Source organism: Larus michahellis, chromosome 29, assembly GCF_964199755.1.
Source record: "Larus michahellis chromosome 29, bLarMic1.1, whole genome shotgun sequence".
In the NCBI taxonomy this organism is placed as follows: Eukaryota; Metazoa; Chordata; class Aves; order Charadriiformes; family Laridae; genus Larus; species Larus michahellis.
This window is the reverse complement of record NC_133924.1, coordinates 722,239-739,458: the sequence shown is the minus strand read 5'-3', so window position 1 is coordinate 739,458 and position 17,220 is coordinate 722,239. Positions and strand designations below refer to the sequence as shown.

The 17,220-nt window shown below is 67.9% G+C and overlaps 2 protein-coding genes across 2 annotated transcripts in view; one reads left to right on the top strand and one right to left on the bottom strand.

Moving 5' to 3' along the window:
• The first annotated feature begins 842 nt into the window (after positions 1-842).
• Positions 843-10,542, top strand: CYP21A2 (cytochrome P450 family 21 subfamily A member 2). Its single transcript, XM_074567860.1, has 5 exons — positions 843-968; positions 2,570-2,737; positions 4,954-5,123; positions 9,034-9,137; positions 10,176-10,542. The coding sequence occupies exons 1-5, from the start codon at positions 855-857 to the stop codon at positions 10,421-10,423; spliced, it is 804 nt and encodes a 267-aa protein (XP_074423961.1). The 5' UTR covers positions 843-854; the 3' UTR covers positions 10,424-10,542.
• A 1,195-nt stretch (positions 10,543-11,737) lies between these two features.
• The window catches only part of LOC141735223 (tenascin-X-like), a 50,970-nt gene continuing 45,487 nt past the window's right edge, over positions 11,738-17,220 (bottom strand). Inside the window, 4 exon segments of the mRNA XM_074567857.1 lie at positions 11,738-11,853; positions 14,114-14,277; positions 16,001-16,162; positions 16,918-17,014. Of these exon segments, the coding sequence (XP_074423958.1) occupies positions 11,773-11,853; positions 14,114-14,277; positions 16,001-16,162; positions 16,918-17,014 (504 nt within the window). The 3' untranslated portion in view covers positions 11,738-11,772.

Below are 17,220 nucleotides of genomic sequence, written 5' to 3'. Positions count from 1 at the left end.
GATATGGGGCCAGGGGGGGGATGTATGGGGCTGGGGGGTATATGGGGCCGGGAGAGGATGTATGGGGCTGGAGGGGGATATGGGGCCGGGGGGGATGTATGGGGCTGGGGGGGGTATGTATGGGGCTGGGGGGGGATATGGGGCCGGGGGGTATATGGGGGCCGGGGGGGGTAGGTATGGGGCTGGGGGGGGACATGGGGCTGGGGGGGGATGTATGGGGTTGGGGCGATATATGGGGCTGGGGGGTATATGGGGCCGGGGGGGATGTATGGGGCTGGGGGGGGATATGAGGCCGGGGGGGATGTATGGGGCTGGGGGGTATATGGGGCCGGGGGGGATGTATGGGGCTGGGGGGGGATATGGGGCTGGGGGGGGATGTATGGGGTTGGGGCGATATATGGGGCTGGGGGGGGATATGGGGATGGGGGGGGATGTATGGGGCTGGGGGGGGATATGGGGATGGGGGGGGGGGGGGTTGGGGGGGGATGTATGGGGCCCGAGGGTATATGGGGCCGGGGGGGGATGTATGGGGCTGGGGGGTATATGGGGCCGGGGGGGGATGTATGGGGCTGGGGGGAGATGTATGGGGCTGGGGGGGGGGGCTTGGGGGGGGATATATGGGGTTGGGGCGATATATGGGGCTGGGGGAGGATATGGGGATGGGGGGGGATGTATGGGGCTGGGGGGGGGATATGGGGCTGGGGGGGGATGTATGGGGCTGGGGGGGGATATGGGGCCGGGGGGGGATGTATGGGGCCAGGGGGGAGATGTATGGGGCTGGGGGGGGATATGGGGTCGGGGGGGGAGTTATGGGGCGGGGGGGGTGTGTCTGTGGGGCCGGGGGGGGGCGCTCTATGGGGTTTTTCCCCCCCCCCCCCCAGCTCCTGCCCAACCCGGGGCTGCGGCAGCTCCTGCGGCTCGTCCGGCGCCGCGACGCCTTCGTGGAGGCCCAGATCCGCCGGCACCAGGTTGGGGGGGGGCACCCAGGGGGCTGGGGGGGGCCCAGGGCTCGGGGGGGGCCCACAATTTTGGGGGGGGGGGGGGACCGAGGATTTTGGGGGGACCCAGAAGTTGGGGGGGCCCCAGGACTTTGTGGGGGGGGACACCGAGGTATATGGGGGGGGGGGGGCGCAGGATTTTGGGGGGACCCAGAGGTTGGGGGGGGGGGCCAGGGGTCGGGGGGGGCCCCACAATTCTGGGGGGGGGGAGGGGGGACACCCAGGGGTTTTGGGGGGGGGGACCCCGGATTTGGGGGGGGGCACCCAGGGGTTTTGGGTGGGGGGGGGGAACCAAGGGGTTTGGGGGGGGGGACTGAGGTATTTGGGGGGGGGGACCCCGGATTTTGGGGGGGGGGGACGGCGACGGGGGACACCCAGGGGTTTTGGGGGGGGGGACCCCGGATTTGGGGGGGGACGCAGGATTTTGGGGGCACCCAGAAGTTGGGGGGGGGGCCAGGGGTCGGGGGGGCCCCACAATTTTGGGAGGGGGGGAGGGGGGACACCCAGGGGTTTGGGGGGGGGGACCCCGGATTTGGGGGGGGCACCCAGGGGTTTTGGGCGGGGGGGGGGACACCAAGGGGTTTGGGGGGGGGGACTGAGGTATTTGGGGGGGGGGACCCCGGATTTTGGGGGGGGGACGGGGACGGGGGACACCCAGGGGTTTTGGGGGAGGGGACCCCGGATTTGGGGGGGGACGCAGGATTTTGGGGGCACCCAGAAGTTGGGGGGGGGGGCCAGGGGTCGGGGGGGGCCCCACAATTTTGGGGGGGGGGGGAGGGGGGACACCCAGGGGTTTTGGGGGGGGACACCCCGGATTTTGGGGGGGGCACCTAGGGGTTTTGGGCGGGGGGGGGGACACCAAGGGGTTTGGGGGGGGGACTGAGGTATTTGGGGGGGGGGACCCCGGATTTTGGGGGGGGGGGACGGCGACGGGGGACACCCAGGGGTTTTGGGGGGGGGGACCCCGGATTTGGGGGGGGACGCAGGATTTTGGGGGCACCCAGAAGTTGGGGGGGGGGGCCAGGGGTCGGGGGGGGCCCCACAATTTTGGGGGGGGGGGGAGGGGGGACACCCAGGGGTTTTGGGGGGGGACACCCCGGATTTTGGGGGGGGCACCCAGGGGTTTTGGGTGGGGGGGGGACACCAAGGGGTTTGGGGGGGGGGACCCCGGATTTTGGGGGGGGGGGACGGGGGACACCCAGGGGTTTGGGGGGGGGGACCCCGGATTTGGGGGGGGAACCAAGGGGTTTGGGGGGGGGGACTGAGGTATTTGGGGGGGGGGACCCCGGATTTTGGGGGGGGGGGACGGCGACGGGGGACACCCAGGGGTTTTGGGGGGGGGGACCCCGGATTTGGGGGGGGACGCAGGATTTTGGGGGCACCCAGAAGTTGGGGGGGGGGGGGCAGGGGTCGGGGGGGGCCCCACAATTTTGGGGGGGGGGGGACACCGAGGTGTTTGGGGGGGGATCCCGGATTTTGGGGGGGGGGGGATGGGGACGGGGGACACCCAGGGGTTTTGGGGGGGGTGGGGGGGGACACCCAGCCATTTCCCCCCCCCCCCCCCCCCGCAGGAGAGCGCCCCCCCCCCGGGGGACACGGTGCTGGCGGCGCTGCGGGGGGGGGCGGCCCTCAGCGCCCCCCGGCTCCACATGGCGCTGGTGGATCTGTTCATCGGCGGCACCGAGACCACGGCGGCCGCCATGGCCTGGGCCCTGGCCTTCCTGCTGCCGCGGCCACAGGTGCCACCCGCGCGTCACAGCGTGTCCCTGTCCCCAACGGTGGCCCCGAGTCCCCACACGTGGCCCCAGGGGGTGCCGTGTCCCCCCCCCCGTGTCCTACGTGGCCCCGCTGTCCCCCCTCCCCGTGGCCGTCACCGGTTCCTCACACCGCCCCGAGGTGCCACACGCGTGTCACAGCGTGTCCCTGTCCCCAATGGTGTCCCCAAGTCCCCACACGTGGCCCCAAGTCCCCACACGTGGCCCCAGGTCCCCAGTGGTGGCCCCAGGGGGTCCCGTGTCCCCCCCCCATGTCCTATGTGGCCCCGTTGTCCCCCCTCCCCGTGGCCGTCACCGTCCTGAGGTGCCACACGTGTGTCACAGCGTGTCCCCATCCCCAACGGTGTCCCCAAGTCCCCACACGTGGCCCCAGGTCCCCAGTGGTGGCCCCAGGGGGTCCCGTGTCCCCCCCCGTGTCCTACGTGGCCCTGTTGTCCCCCCTCCCTGTGCCCGTCACCGTCCCCCTGCACCGTCCTGAGGTGCCACACGTGTGTCACAGCATGTCCCTGTCCCCAACGGTGGCCCCAGGTCCCCACACGTGGCCCCAGGTCCCCAGTGGTGGCCCCAGCGGGTCCCGTGTCCCCCCCCGTGTCATACGTGGCCCCATTGTCCCCCCTCCCCGTGGCTGTCACCATTCCCTCGCACAGCCCCACGGTGTGACGCGGTGTGACGTGTGTGTGACGCGGTGTGACGTGTGTGTGACGCGGTGTGACACACGTGTGGCAGGGTACGATGCAGCGTGACGTGGTGTGACGCGGTGTGACGTGTGTGTGACGCTCTTGTGACAGGGTGTGACAGGGTGTGACGTGTGTGACGTGTGTGTGACAGTGTGACACGGTGTGACACGGTGTGCTGTGTGTGACACAGTGTGACACCGTGTGATGTGGTGTGACAGTGTGACACCGTGTGACACTGTGTGCCGTGTGTGACACAGTGTGACACTGTGTGCCACCGTGTGCCAGTGTGTGCCGTGTGTGACACCGTGTGCTGCCGTGTGTGCCACCATGTGTGACACCGTGTGACACTGTGTGACGCTGTGTGCCGCCGTGTGTGCCACTGTGTGTGACACCGTGTGTGCCGCCGTGTGCGATGCCATGTGCCACCGTGTGTGCTGCCGTGTGCCACCGTGTGACACTGTGTGCCACTGTGTGTGACACCGTGTGCCACCATGTGTGACACCGTGTGCCACCGTGTGTGCTGCCGTGTGCCACCGTGTGATGCCGTGTGCTGCCGTGTGCCGTGTGTGCCACCGTGTGCCGTGTGTGACGCTGTGTGCCACCGTGTGTGACACTGTGTGTGACACCGTGTGCCGCCGTGTGTGACACCATGTGCCACCGTGTGTGACACCGTGTGCCACTGTGTGTGCCACCGTGTGCGATGCCATGTGCCACCGTGTGTGCTGCCGTGTGCCACCGTGTGATGCCGTGTGCTGCCGTGTGCTGTGTGTGCCACCGTGTGCCATGTGTGACACCGTGTGACACCGTGTGTGACACTGTGTGCCACCGTGTGCCGTGTGTGACACCGTGTGCCACCGTGTGTGCCGCCATGTGCAATGCCGTGTGCCACCGTGTGTGCTGCCGTGTGCCACCGTGTGACGCCGTGTGCTGCTGTGTGCCGTGTGTGCCACCGTGTGCCATGTGTGACACTGTGTGACACCGTGTGCCGCCGTGTGCTGTGTGTGACACCGTGTGCCGCTGTGTGTGACACCGTGTGCCGCTGTGTGTGACACCATGTGACACTGTGTGTGACACCGTGTGTCACTGTGTGTGCCACCGTGTGTGCTGCCGTGTGCCACCGTGTGACGCCGTGTGCCGTGTGTGCCACCGTGTGCCATGTGTGACACTGTGTGACACCGTGTGCCACCGTGTGTGACACTGTGTGCCACCGTGTGCCGCCGTGTGTGCCGCCGTGTGCAATGCCATGTGCCACCGTGTGCTGCCGTGTGCCGTGTGTGACGCTGTGTGCCACCGTGTGTGACACCGTGTGCCACCGTGTGCCACCGTGTGCTGTGTGTGCCGCCGTGTGCCGCCGTGTGCCGTGTGTGCCACCATGTGCCATGTGTGACGCTGTGTGCCACCGTGTGTCACCGTGTGTGACACCGTGTGACACCGTGTGCCGTGTGTGCCGCTGCGTGCCACCGCGTGCCGCCACGTGCGGTGCGTGACGCGGCGTGTCCCCAGCTGCAGGCCCGGCTGCGGGAGGAGCTGTGGCGGGTGCTGGGTCCCTCCGGTGTCCCCGAGCCGGGGGACGCCCCGCGCCTGCCCCTCCTCCAGGCCACCATCGCCGAGACCCTGCGCCTGCGGCCCCCCGCCCCCCTGGCCCTGCCCCACTGCGCCCTCCGCCACACCAGGTACGGCCAGCGCGCACCAGTACGCACCAGTACGCACCAGTATGAACCACTATAGACCAGTAGGGACCACTGGGCGCCAGGTTGCAGCACTGCGCACCGAAGTGTAGCAGTGTTTTGAACCAGTGTAAACCAGTATAGACCAGTATGGACCAGTGTAGACCAGTATGGACCAGTGTAGACCAGTATGGACCAGTATGGACCAGTAGAGAGGAGCGCATACTAGTATAAACCAGCATGGACCACTATAGACCAGTAGGCACCGCTGGGCGTCAGGTTGCAGCCCATGGGTAGCAGTGTTTCGAACCAGTATAGACCAGTATGGACCAATTTAGATGAGTATGGACCGGTTTGAACCAGTATAGACCAGTATGGCCCAGTATAGATGAGCGCATAACTAGTATGAACCAGCACGGCCCACTATAGACCAGTAGGGACCACTGGGCATTCCAGGAGAGGCCAGGAAGTCCCAGTAGGGTCCCAGTAGCTCCCAGCAGAGTCCAGTAGAGTCCAGTAGTTCCCAGTACGGTCCCAGTAGATCCCAGTAGACCCCAACAGAGCCCAGGAGGTCTCAGTAGGCCCCAGTACATCCCAGTTGACCCCAGTAGACCCCAGTAGATCCCAGTAGACCCCAGCAGAGCCCAGGAGGTCTCAGTAGGCCCCAGTACATCCCAGTTGACCCCAGTAGACCCCAGTGGGACCCAGTAGATCCCAGCAGACCCCAGCAGAGCCCAGGAGGTCTCGGTAGGCCCCAGTACGTCCCAGTTGACCCCAGTAGAATAGCTCTAAACCCCAGTTGACCCAGGGAGGTCCTGGTACATCCCAGTGGACCCCAGAAGGTCCCAGTAGATCCCAGTAAGCCCCAGTAGACCTCGACAGAGCCCAGCAGGTCCCAGTATGGCCCCAGAAGACCCCGATGGGCCCCCAGTAGACCCCAACAGACCCCAGGAGGTCTCAGTAGGCCCCAGTACATCCCAGTTGACCCCAGTAGAATAGCTCTAAACCCCAGTAGACCCCAGTAGGACCCAGTAGATCCCAGTAGACCCCAGCAGAGCCCAGGAGGTCTCAGTAGGCCCCAGTACATCCCAGTTGACCCCAGTAGAATAGCTCTAAACCCCAGTAGACCCCAGTGGGCCCCCAGTAGACCCCAGTAGACCCCAACAGAGCCCAGGAGGTCTCAGCAGGCCCCAGTACATCCCAGTTGACCCCAGTAGACCCCAGTGGGAACCAGTAGATCCCAGCAGACCCCAGGAGGTCTCGGTAGGCCCCAGTACGTCCCAGTTGACCCCAGTAGAATAGCTCTAAACCCCAGTAGACCCAGGGAGGTCCTGGTACATCCCAGTGGACCCCAGAAGGTCCCAGTAGATCCCAGTAAGCCCCAGTAGACCTCGACAGAGCCCAGCAGGTCCCAGTATGGCCCCAGAAGACCCCAATGGGCCCCCAGTAGACCCCAACAGACCCCAGGAGGTCTCAGTAGGCCCCAGTACATCCCAGTTGACCCCAGTAGAATAGCTCTAAACCCCAGCAGACCCCAGTAGGACCCAGTAGATCCCAGTAGACCCCAGCAGAGCCCAGGAGGTCTCAGTAGGCCCCAGTACATCCCAGTTGACCCCAGTAGAATAGCTCTAAACCCCAGCAGACCCCAGTAGGACCCAGTAGATCCCAGTAGACCCCAGCAGAGCCCAGGAGGTCTCAGTAGGCCCCAGTACATCCCAGTTGACCCCAGTAGAATAGCTCTAAACCCCAGTAGACCCCAGTGGGCCCCCAGTAGACCCCAGTAGACCCCAACAGAGCCCAGGAGGTCTCAGCAGGCCCCAGTACATCCCAGTTGACCCCAGTAGACCCCAGTGGGAACCAGTAGATCCCAGCAGACCCCAGGAGGTCTCGGTAGGCCCCAGTACGTCCCAGTTGACCCCAGTAGAATAGCTCTAAACCCCAGTAGACCCAGGGAGGTCCTGGTACATCCCAGTGGACCCCAGAAGGTCCCAGTAGATCCCAGTAAGCCCCAGTAGACCTCGACAGAGCCCAGCAGGTCCCAGTATGGCCCCAGAAGACCCCAATGGGCCCCCAGTAGACCCCAACAGACCCCAGGAGGTCTCAGTAGGCCCCAGTACATCCCAGTTGACCCCAGTAGAATAGCTCTAAACCCCAGTAGACCCCAGTGGGCCCCCAGTAGATCCCAGTAGACCCCAACAGAGCCCAGGAGGTCTCAGTAGGCCCCAGTACATCCCAGTTGACCCCAGTAGGACCCAGTAGATCCCAGTAGACCCCAGCAGAGCCCAGGAGGTCTCAGTAGGCCCCAGTACATCCCAGTTGACCCCAGTAGACCCCAGTAGGACCCAGTAGATCCCAGTAGACCCCAGCAGAGCCCAGGAGGTCTCGGTAGGCCCCAGTATGTCCCAGTTGACCCCAGTAGAATAGCTCTAAACCCCAGTAGACCCAGGGAGGTCCTGGTACATCCCAGTGGACCCCAGAAGGTCCCAGTAGATCCCAGTAAGCCCCAGTAGACCTCGACAGAGCCCAGCAGGTCCCAGTATGGCCCCAGAAGACCCCAATGGGCCCCCAGTAGACCCCAACAGACCCCAGGAGGTCTCAGTAGGCCCCAGTACATCCCAGTTGACCCCAGTAGAATAGCTCTAAACCCCAGCAGACCCCAGTAGGACCCAGTAGATCCCAGTAGACCCCAGCAGAGCCCAGGAGGTCTCAGTAGGCCCCAGTACATCCCAGTTGACCCCAGTAGAATAGCTCTAAACCCCAGCAGACCCCAGTAGGACCCAGTAGATCCCAGTAGACCCCAGCAGAGCCCAGGAGGTCTCAGTAGGCCCCAGTACATCCCAGTTGACCCCAGTAGAATAGCTCTAAACCCCAGTAGACCCCAGTGGGCCCCCAGTAGACCCCAGTAGACCCCAACAGAGCCCAGGAGGTCTCAGCAGGCCCCAGTACATCCCAGTTGACCCCAGTAGACCCCAGTGGGAACCAGTAGATCCCAGCAGACCCCAGGAGGTCTCGGTAGGCCCCAGTACGTCCCAGTTGACCCCAGTAGAATAGCTCTAAACCCCAGTAGACCCAGGGAGGTCCTGGTACATCCCAGTGGACCCCAGAAGGTCCCAGTAGATCCCAGTAAGCCCCAGTAGACCTCGACAGAGCCCAGCAGGTCCCAGTATGGCCCCAGAAGACCCCAATGGGCCCCCAGTAGACCCCAACAGACCCCAGGAGGTCTCAGTAGGCCCCAGTACATCCCAGTTGACCCCAGTAGAATAGCTCTAAACCCCAGCAGACCCCAGTAGGACCCAGTAGATCCCAGTAGACCCCAGCAGAGCCCAGGAGGTCTCAGTAGGCCCCAGTACATCCCAGTTGACCCCAGTAGAATAGCTCTAAACCCCAGCAGACCCCAGTAGGACCCAGTAGATCCCAGTAGACCCCAGCAGAGCCCAGGAGGTCTCAGCAGGCCCCAGTACATCCCAGTTGACCCCAGTAGACCCCAGTGGGACCCAGTAGATCCCAGCAGACCCCAGCAGAGCCCAGGAGGTCTCGGTAGGCCCCAGTACATCCCAGTTGACCCCAGTAGACCCCAGTGGGACCCAGTAGATCCCAGCAGACCCCAGCAGAGCCCAGGAGGTCTCGGTAGGCCCCAGTATGTCCCAGTTGACCCCAGTAGAATAGCTCTAAACCCCAGTAGACCCAGGGAGGTCCTGGTACATCCCAGTGGACCCCAGAAGGTCCCAGTAGATCCCAGTAAGCCCCAGTAGACCTCGACAGAGCCCAGCATGGCCTCAGAAGACCCTCCAGTAGATCCCAGTAAGCTCCCTTCGGAGAGCCCAGCAGGTCCCAGCAGGTCCCAGTAGATCCCAGCAGGTCCCAGCAGGTCCCAGTAACCCCAGTACCCGTTTCCCCCCCCCTCCCCCCCGCCCAGTATCGGAGGGATCCCGGTGCCGGCCGGCTCCATCCTGGTGCCCAACCTGCTGGCGGCCCACAGGGACCCCGACATCTGGGAGCGCCCCGAGGAATTCCTGCCCGGTACGTCCCCGGGGGGGGGGGGGTGTCCCCTGGCCCCCCTCAGGGTGGGTGCGCCCCCCCCCGGACACCTGGGTCCCTCCCGGACACCCAGGTGCCCCCCCCCAGACTCCTGGGTCCCCTCCCTGACCCCCGTCCCGGGGTGGGTGCTCCGGGACACCCGGGTCCCCCCCTGGACACCTTGGGGTGGGGTCCCCCCCCCGGACACCTGGGTGCCCTGAAGCCCTGGGGGTGGGTGGGCCGGGTGGGCCCCCCCCCAGTCGCCCGGGTCCCCCCGGAGACCTTGGGGTGGGACCCCTGGACACCCGGCTCCCCCCAGACCCCTCGGGGTGGGTGCCCCCCCCCCGGACACCTGGGTCCCCCCGGACCCTCCTCGGGGTGGGTGCCCCCCCCCGGACACCTTGGGCCCCCCCCGGACCCCTTGGGGTGGGTCCCCTCCTGAATACCTGGGTCCCCCCTGGACACCTGGGTCCCCCCAGACCCCCCTCAGGGTGGGTGCCCCCCCCCCCGGCCACCTGGGCCCCCCAGACACCTGAGCCCCCCCGGACCCCTCGGGGTGGGTGCCCCCCCCCGGGCACCTGGGTCCCCCCGGACCCTCCTCGGGGTGGGTGCCCCCCCCGGACGCCTTGGGGTGGGTCCCGTCCCGAATACTTGGGCCCCCCCCCGACTCCTGGGTCCCCCCCGGACCCCCCTCGGGGTGGGTGCCCCCCCCGGACACCTGGGTCCCCCCAGACCCCCCTCGGGGTGGGTGCCCCCCCCCGACTCCTGGGTCCCCCCCAGACTCCTGGGGCCCCCAGACCCCCCTCAGGGTGGGTGCCCCCCCCCCGGACACCTGGGCCCCCCCCGGACCCCTCGGGGTGGGGGGCCCCCCCGGACCCCTCGGGGTGGGTGCCCCCCCCCGACTCCTGGGTCCCCCCCAGACTCCTGGGGGGGGGTGCCCCCCCCCCCCCCCGACTCCTGGGTCCCCCCCGGACCCCTCGGGGGGGGGTGCCCTCACCCGGGTCCCCTGACCCCCCCCTCCCCCCCCCCCCCGCCCCCCAGAGCGGTTCCTGGTCCCCGGCGCCCCCTCCCGCGCCCTCCTGCCCTTCGGCTGCGGGGCCCGATCCTGCCCGGGGGAGGGGCTGGCGCGGGCCGAGCTCCTGGTTTTCCTGGGCCTGATCCTGCGGGAATTCCGGCTGGAGCCCCCCGCGGGGGGGCAGGGGGTGCCCGAGCTGGGGGGGACGGGGGGCACCGTCCTGCGGCCCCCCCCCTTCCGCCTCCGCCTGCTGCCCTGCCTGCCCCCCGCCTAGCGCGCCCCCGGGGGGGGCACCCTTGGGTGGCGGGGGGGGCACCCCTGGACTTCTGGGGGGGGGCGGGGGGGGGCACCCCTGGGTGTCTGGGGGGGGGCACCCTTGGGTGGCCGGGTCCTCCCGCTGCCTGCGCCTCCAGCCACCTGGGTCCCCCCGGACCAGTAAGCCCCAGCGGAGCCCAGTGTGGCCCCAGTAGCCCCCCAGTAGCCCCCAGTAGACCTCAGCAGAGCCCAGCGTGCCCCCAGTAGCCCCCCAGTAGCCCCCAGTAGACCTCAGCAGAGCCCAGCATGCCCCCAGTAGCCCCCCAGTAGCCCCCAGTAGACCTCAGCAGAGCCCAGCGTGCCCCCAGTAGCCCCCCAGTAGCCCCCAGTAGACCTCAGCAGAGCCCAGCGTGCCCCCAGTAGCCCCCCAGTAGCCCCCAGTACACCTCAGCAGAGCCCAGTAAGCCCCAGCGGAGCCCAGTGTGGGCCCAGCGTGCCCCCAGTAGCCCCCCAGTAGATCCCAGTACACCTCAGCAGAGCCCAGTAAGCCCCAGCGGAGCCCAGTGTGGGCCCAGTAGCCCCCCAGTAGTCCCCCAGTAGCCCCCAGTAGACCTCAGCAGAGCCCAGCGTGCCCCCAGTAGCCCCCCAGTAGCCCCCCCAGTAGATCCCAGTACACCTCAGCAGAGCCCAGTAAGCCCCAGCAGAGCCCAGTGTGGGCCCAGTAGCCCCCCAGTAGCCCCCCAGTAGATCCCAGTACACCTCAGCAGAGCCCAGTAAGCCCCAGCGGAGCCCAGTGTGGGCCCAGTAGCCCCCAGTAGATCTCAGCAGAGCCCAGCGTGCCCCCAGTAGCCCCCCAGTAGCCCCCCCAGTAGATCCCAGTACACCTCAGCAGAGCCCAGTAAGCCCCAGCAGAGCCCAGTGTGGGCCCAGTAGCCCCCCAGTAGCCCCCCAGTAGATCCCAGTAGACCTCAGCAGAGCCCAGTAAGCCCCAGCGGAGCCCGGTGTGGCCCCAGTAGCCCCCCAGTAGCTCCCAGTAAGCCCCAGCGGAGCCCAGCGTGCCCCCAGTAGCCCCCCAGTAGAGCCCAGCAGCCCTCAGCAGAGCCCCGGCAGGTCCCAGTAGATCCCAGTAGGTCCCAGTAGAGCCGGGTGCCCCCCTCCCCGCACCGGACACCTGGGCTCACGGGGGCCGAGGGGCTTCCAGGCAGCTTTTATTGCCCCCCCCACCCCCCAAAATAAAAGCTTTGCCCCCCCCCCACCCCCCCCGTCTCCTTCCTGGGTGCTGCCTGGACACCGGGGGGGGGGGGGGCCCGGCCCCCCCGGACCCCTGGGTGCCCCCCCCCACCCCCCCACCCCCCCCCGGGGACCCCCTCAGTCGCGCTGCGGCCGCAGCTTCATCTCGGTGAAGGGGATGGAGAACTCGAAGCCTTTCCAGGGAAACCAGTTGATGCCCTGGGGGGGGAGGGGGGGGGTCCCTCAGGCCCTATGGAGAGCTTATAGGTGCCCTGCAGACCCCTATCCAGCCCCACAGAGCCCTGCAGGACCCTACAGGCCCCTATAGAACCCCTATAGAGCCCTGTAGAACCTTACAGAACCCCACAGACCCCTAGAGAGCCCCTACAGAACCCCACAGACCCCGGTAAGACCCATATAGAGCCCTAGAGAACCCCACAGACCCCTATAGAACCCCTACAGAGCCCCACAGACCCCTATAAGACCCCTATAGAACCCCACAGACCCCTATAGAACCCCTGCAGAGCCCCCCAGACCCCTATAAGACCCCTATAGAGCCCTATAGAACTCCACGGACCCCTATAGAGCCCCACAGACCCTTATAGATCCCCTATAGAGCCACTCTAGAGCCCCAGAGACCCCTATAGAACCCCACAGACCCCATAAGACCCCTATAGAACCCCTATAGAGCCCCACAGACCCCTATAAGACCCCTATAGAGCCCCTAAAGAACCACACAGACCCCTATAGAACCCCTATAGAATCCCACAGACACCTATAGAACCCCTATAGAGCCCCACCGACCCCTATAGAGCCCCTACAGAACCCCACACACCCTTATAAGACCTCTATAGAGCCCTATAGAACTCCAGCGACCCCTGTAAGACCCCTATAGAACCACTACAGAACCCCACAGACCCCTACAAGGCCCCTATAGAGCCCCTATAGAACCCCACAGTCCCATCTAGTCGCCCCCTCGCTATGGGTCCTTGGCCCCTATAGCCCCCCTGTGGCCCCTATAGACCCCATTATCTCCCCCTCCAGCCCCCCCCACTATAGGTCCCTGGCCCCTATAGCCCCCCTGTGGCCCCTCTAGCCCCCATTATCTCTCCCTCCAGCCCCCCCCAGCCGCCCCGCTATGGGTCCCTGGTGCCTATAGACCCCCTGTAGCCCCTATAGACCCCACTCTGCCCCCCATCAACCACCCTCCAACCCCCTCAGCCCCCTTGCTATGGGTCCCCAGCCCCTATAGCCCCCCTATAGCCCCCCTGTGGCCCCTCTAGACCCCATTATATCCCACTCCAACCCCCTCAGCCCCCCCGCTATGGGTCCCCAACCCCTATAGCCCCCCTGTGGCCCCTGTAGCCCCCATTACCTCCCCCTCCAGCCCTCCCGCTATGGGTCCCCGGTGCCTATAGACCCCCTATACCCCCCCTTTGGCCCCTCTAGCCCCCATTATATACCCCCCAGCCCCCCCCGCTATGGGTCCCCATCCCCTATAGCCCCCCTGTGGCCCCTGTAGCCCCCATTATCTCCCCCTCCAGCCCCCCCAGCCCCCCCGCTATGGGTCCCCGTCCCCTATAGCCCCCCTGTGGCCCCTCTAGCCCCCATTATCTCCCCCACCAGCCCCCCCAGCCCCCCCCGCTATGGGTCCCCGGCGCCTATAGCCCCCCTATAGCCCCTATAGACCCCACTCTGCCCCCCATCAACCACCCTCCAGCCCCCTCAGCCCCCTTGCTATGGGTCCCCAGCCCCTATAGCCCCCCTATAGCCCCCCTGTGGCCCCTGTAGCCCCCATTCTCTCCCCCTCCAGCCCCCCCAGCCCCCCCTGCTATGGGTCCCCGTCCCCTATAGCCCCCCTGTGGCCCCTGTAGCCCCCATTATCTCCCCCTCCAGCCCCCCCCCAGCGGGTCCCCGGCGCCTATAGACCCCACTCTGCCCCCCATCAACCACCCTCCAACCCCCTCAGCCCCCCCGCTATGGGTCCCCAGCCCCTATAGCCCCCCTATAGCCCCTATAGACCCCACTCTGCCCCCCATCAACCACCCTCCAACCCCCTCAGCCCCCCCGCTATGGGTCCCCAGTCCCTATAGCCCCCCTATAGCCCCTATAGACCCCACTCTGCCCCCCATCAACCACCCTCCAACCCCCTCAGCCCCCCCGCTATGGGTCCCCAGCCCCTATATCCCCCCTATAGCCCCCCTGTGGCCCCTCTAGACCCCATTCTCTCCCCCTCCAACCCCCCCCAGCCCCCCCGCTATGGGTCCCCAGCCCCTATAGCCCCCCTATACCCCCCCGTGGCCCCTCTAGACCCCATTATATCCCACTCCAGCCCCCCCCCAGCACCCCCACTATGGGTCCCCGGCCCCCATAGCCCCCCTATAGCCGCCCTGTGGCCCCTCTAGCCCCCATTATATACCCCCCAGCCCCCCCCGCTCTGGGTCCCCGTCCCCCCCCAGCCCCCCCGTGCCCCCCGTGCCTGGTGGTGGCGGGGGGTGCCGTAGCGCCCGTTGAGGTTGGCGTAGTGGCAGTTGTGGTACCACCAGGCCCCGGCGTAGGCCACGGCGCAGGGTCGGGGGCGGCCGCGGGGGTCGCGGTCCCGCGTGGAGAAGGGGCTGCCGGCGTGGTAGGAGAGCGCGTCCCCTGCCGGACCCCCCCCCGCGTCAGAGCCACGGGGACCCCCCCACAGGGACCCCCACAGGGACCCCCATAGGGACCCCCCCCCAGGGACCCCCAGGACACCCCCCCCCCCCCCCCCCGGGACACCCCCCCCCCCCCCCCCCGGGACACACAGGACCCGCCCCCCCCCACTGTCAGGCCCCCAGGACCCCCCCGGGACCCCTTCAGGGACCCTCCCCCTCCCCAGGGACCCCCCCAGGGACCCCCAGGACACCCACCCCCTCCTCCCGGGACCCCCAGGGACCCCCCCAGGGACCCCCCCACCCCGCCATCAGACCCCCAGGACCCCCCCGGGACCCCTTCAGGGACCCTCCCCCTCCCCAGGGACCCCCCCAGGGACCCCCAGGACACCCACACCCCCCCCGGGACCCACAGGGACACCCCCCCCACCACCCCCAGGGAATCCCCCAGTGACCCCCAGGACACCCACCACCCTCCCCCACAGGGACCCCCCCAGTGACCCCCAGGACACCCCCTCCAGGACCCACAGGGACCCCCCCCCAGGGACCCCCCGAGTGGCCCCCAGGACCCCTCGGGACCACCAGGCCACCCCCCCCAGGGCATCCCAGTGCCAAGAGACCCCCCCAAGACCCCCCCCAGGGACATCCCCCACCCAGGGACACTGTTCAATGGTCCAGAGACCCCCAGATCCCCCCCCCCAAGACCCCCCAGTGCCAAGAGACCCCCCCAAGACCCTCCCCCCCCAAGACTGCTGAGGACCCCCAAGACCCTTCTAGAGGCCCCCAGGACCCTTCAGGGACACCCGTCATGGGCCAGGAGACCCCCAGGACCCCCAAGATTCCCCCCAGGTTCCTCCCCATGGGCCAAGAGACCCCCCAAGACCCCCCCAGACCCTTCTAGAGACCCCCCAAGACCCCTCCAGGACCCTCCCCATGGGCCAGGAGACCCCCAAGACCCTTCCAGGAACCCCCCCGAGGCCACTCAGGACCCCCCCAAGACCCCTCCAGGACCCCAAGGTCCCTCCCAGGGTCCTCCTCATGGGCCAGGAGACCCCCAAGACCCTTCCAGGAGCCCCCCGAGGCCACTCAGGACCCCCCCAAGACCCCTCCAGGACCCCCAAGGTCCCTCCCAGGGTCCTCCTCATGGGCCAGGAGACCCCCAAGACCCTTCCAGGAGCCCCCCGAGGCCACTCAGGACCCCCCCAAGACCCCTCCAGGACCCCCAAGGTCCCTCCCAGGGTCCTCCTCATGGGCCAGGAGACCCCCAAGACCCTTCCAGGAGCCCCCCCGAGGCCACTCAGGACCCCCCCAAGACCCCTCCAGGACCCCCAAGGTCCCTCCCAGGGTCCTCCTCATGGGCCAGGAGACCCCCCCAAGACCCCTCCAGGAGCCCCCCGAGGCCACTCAGGACCCTCCAGGACCCCAAGATCCCTCCCAGGATCCTCCTCATGGGCCAGGAGACCCCCAAGACCCTTCCAGGAGCCCCCCGAGGCCACTCAGGACCCCCCCAAGACCCCTCCAGGACCCCCAAGGTCCCTCCCAGGGTCCTCCTCATGGGCCAGGAGACCCCCAAGACCCTTCCAGGAACCCCCCCGAGGCCACTCAGGACCCCCCCAAGACCCCTCCAGGACCCCCAAGGTCCCTCCCAGGGTCCTCCTCATGGGCCAGGAGACCCCCAAGACCCCTCCAGGACTCCCCCCAAGACCCCCCCCCGGCTGCCCCCGTACCGGCGGTGCCGCTGTAGGTGCCGAGGTGGAGGCGGTAGTGGTCCTCGGGGCCGGCGACGGCGAAGTCGCGGTAGCGGGCGAAGGCGGCGTCCCAGGGGGTGCGGAGATCCACCCGCAGCTCCGTGGGGGTCCCGGCCGTCAGGGTGTGCAGCGCCTCGTTCCCTGTGAGCCCCCCCCCGGCCACCAAAGCCTGCGTCCGGCCACCGCCACCCACCGGGCACCTGGGTCCCTCCCTGGTCACCCACCCAAGCCCACCCGGCTCCTTGGGTCCCCTCCAAAGACCCACCCCAACACCTGGGTTCCCTCCCTGGACACCTGGGTACCCCCCGGTCACCCACCCAAGCCCACCCAGATCCTTGGGTCCCCTCCAAAGACCCACCCCAACACCTGGGTCCCCTCCCTGGACACCTGGGTCCCCCCCCGGTCACCCACCCAAGCCCACCCAGATCCTTGGGTCCCCTCCAAAGACCCACCCCAACACCTGGGTCCCCTCCCTGGACACCTGGGTACCCCCCTGGTCACCCACCCAAGCCCACCTGGACACCTGGGTCCCCTCCAAAGATCCACTTGGACACCTGGGTGTCCCCCCCCGGACACCTGGGTCCCCCCCTGGTCACCACCGAAGTCCACCCAGATGCCCTGGTCCCCTCCAAAGACCCACCCAAACACCTGGGTCCCCTCCCTGGACACCTGGTACCCCCCTGGTCACCCACCCAAGCCCACCCAGATCCTTGGGTCCCCTCCAAAGACCCACTTGGACACCTGGGTCCCCCCCCCACCCCCCGATGCCACCCAAGGCCACCTGGACACTTCGGTCTCCTCCAAAGACCCACCCGGACACCTGTGTCCCCCCCTGCATGCGTGGGTCCCCCCCCCTGTCACCCAGGTGTCCCCCCCCCAGCCACCGGGGTGCTCACCCAGCCAGAACTCCCCGGTGACGTTGCCGAAGCCGCGGGCGTACTCCCCCCACCCCCGCCAGAAATCGGTGCCCCCGTCCTGCCGGCGCTGGAACACCTGGGGGGGGGGGAGACCCAACACCCCACTGACCACCCACCCCCCCACTGACCCCCATTTCCCCCCAAAGATCCACCCAGTGCCCTCCCAGACCCCCCCCAACTGACCCCATTCCTCCCTCAGACCCCCCCCGATGCAACATCCGTGACCCCCCCCATTGCCCCCCATAGAGACCCCCCCCCCCAGTGTCCCCCAACATCAGACAC

Bases quoted from the DNA above. Each gene is read 5' to 3' on its own strand.
- CYP21A2 (XM_074567860.1), top strand. From the start codon at position 855: ATGGGGTTTTTCCCCCCCCCCCCCCAGCTCCTGCCCAACCCGGGGCTG. The intron at 5,124-9,033 runs GTACGGCCAGCG...CCCCCCGCCCAG, and splicing joins TGCGCCCTCCGCCACACCAG to TATCGGAGGGATCCCGGTGC. The intron at 9,138-10,175 runs GTACGTCCCCGG...CCCGCCCCCCAG, and splicing joins CCCCGAGGAATTCCTGCCCG to AGCGGTTCCTGGTCCCCGGC.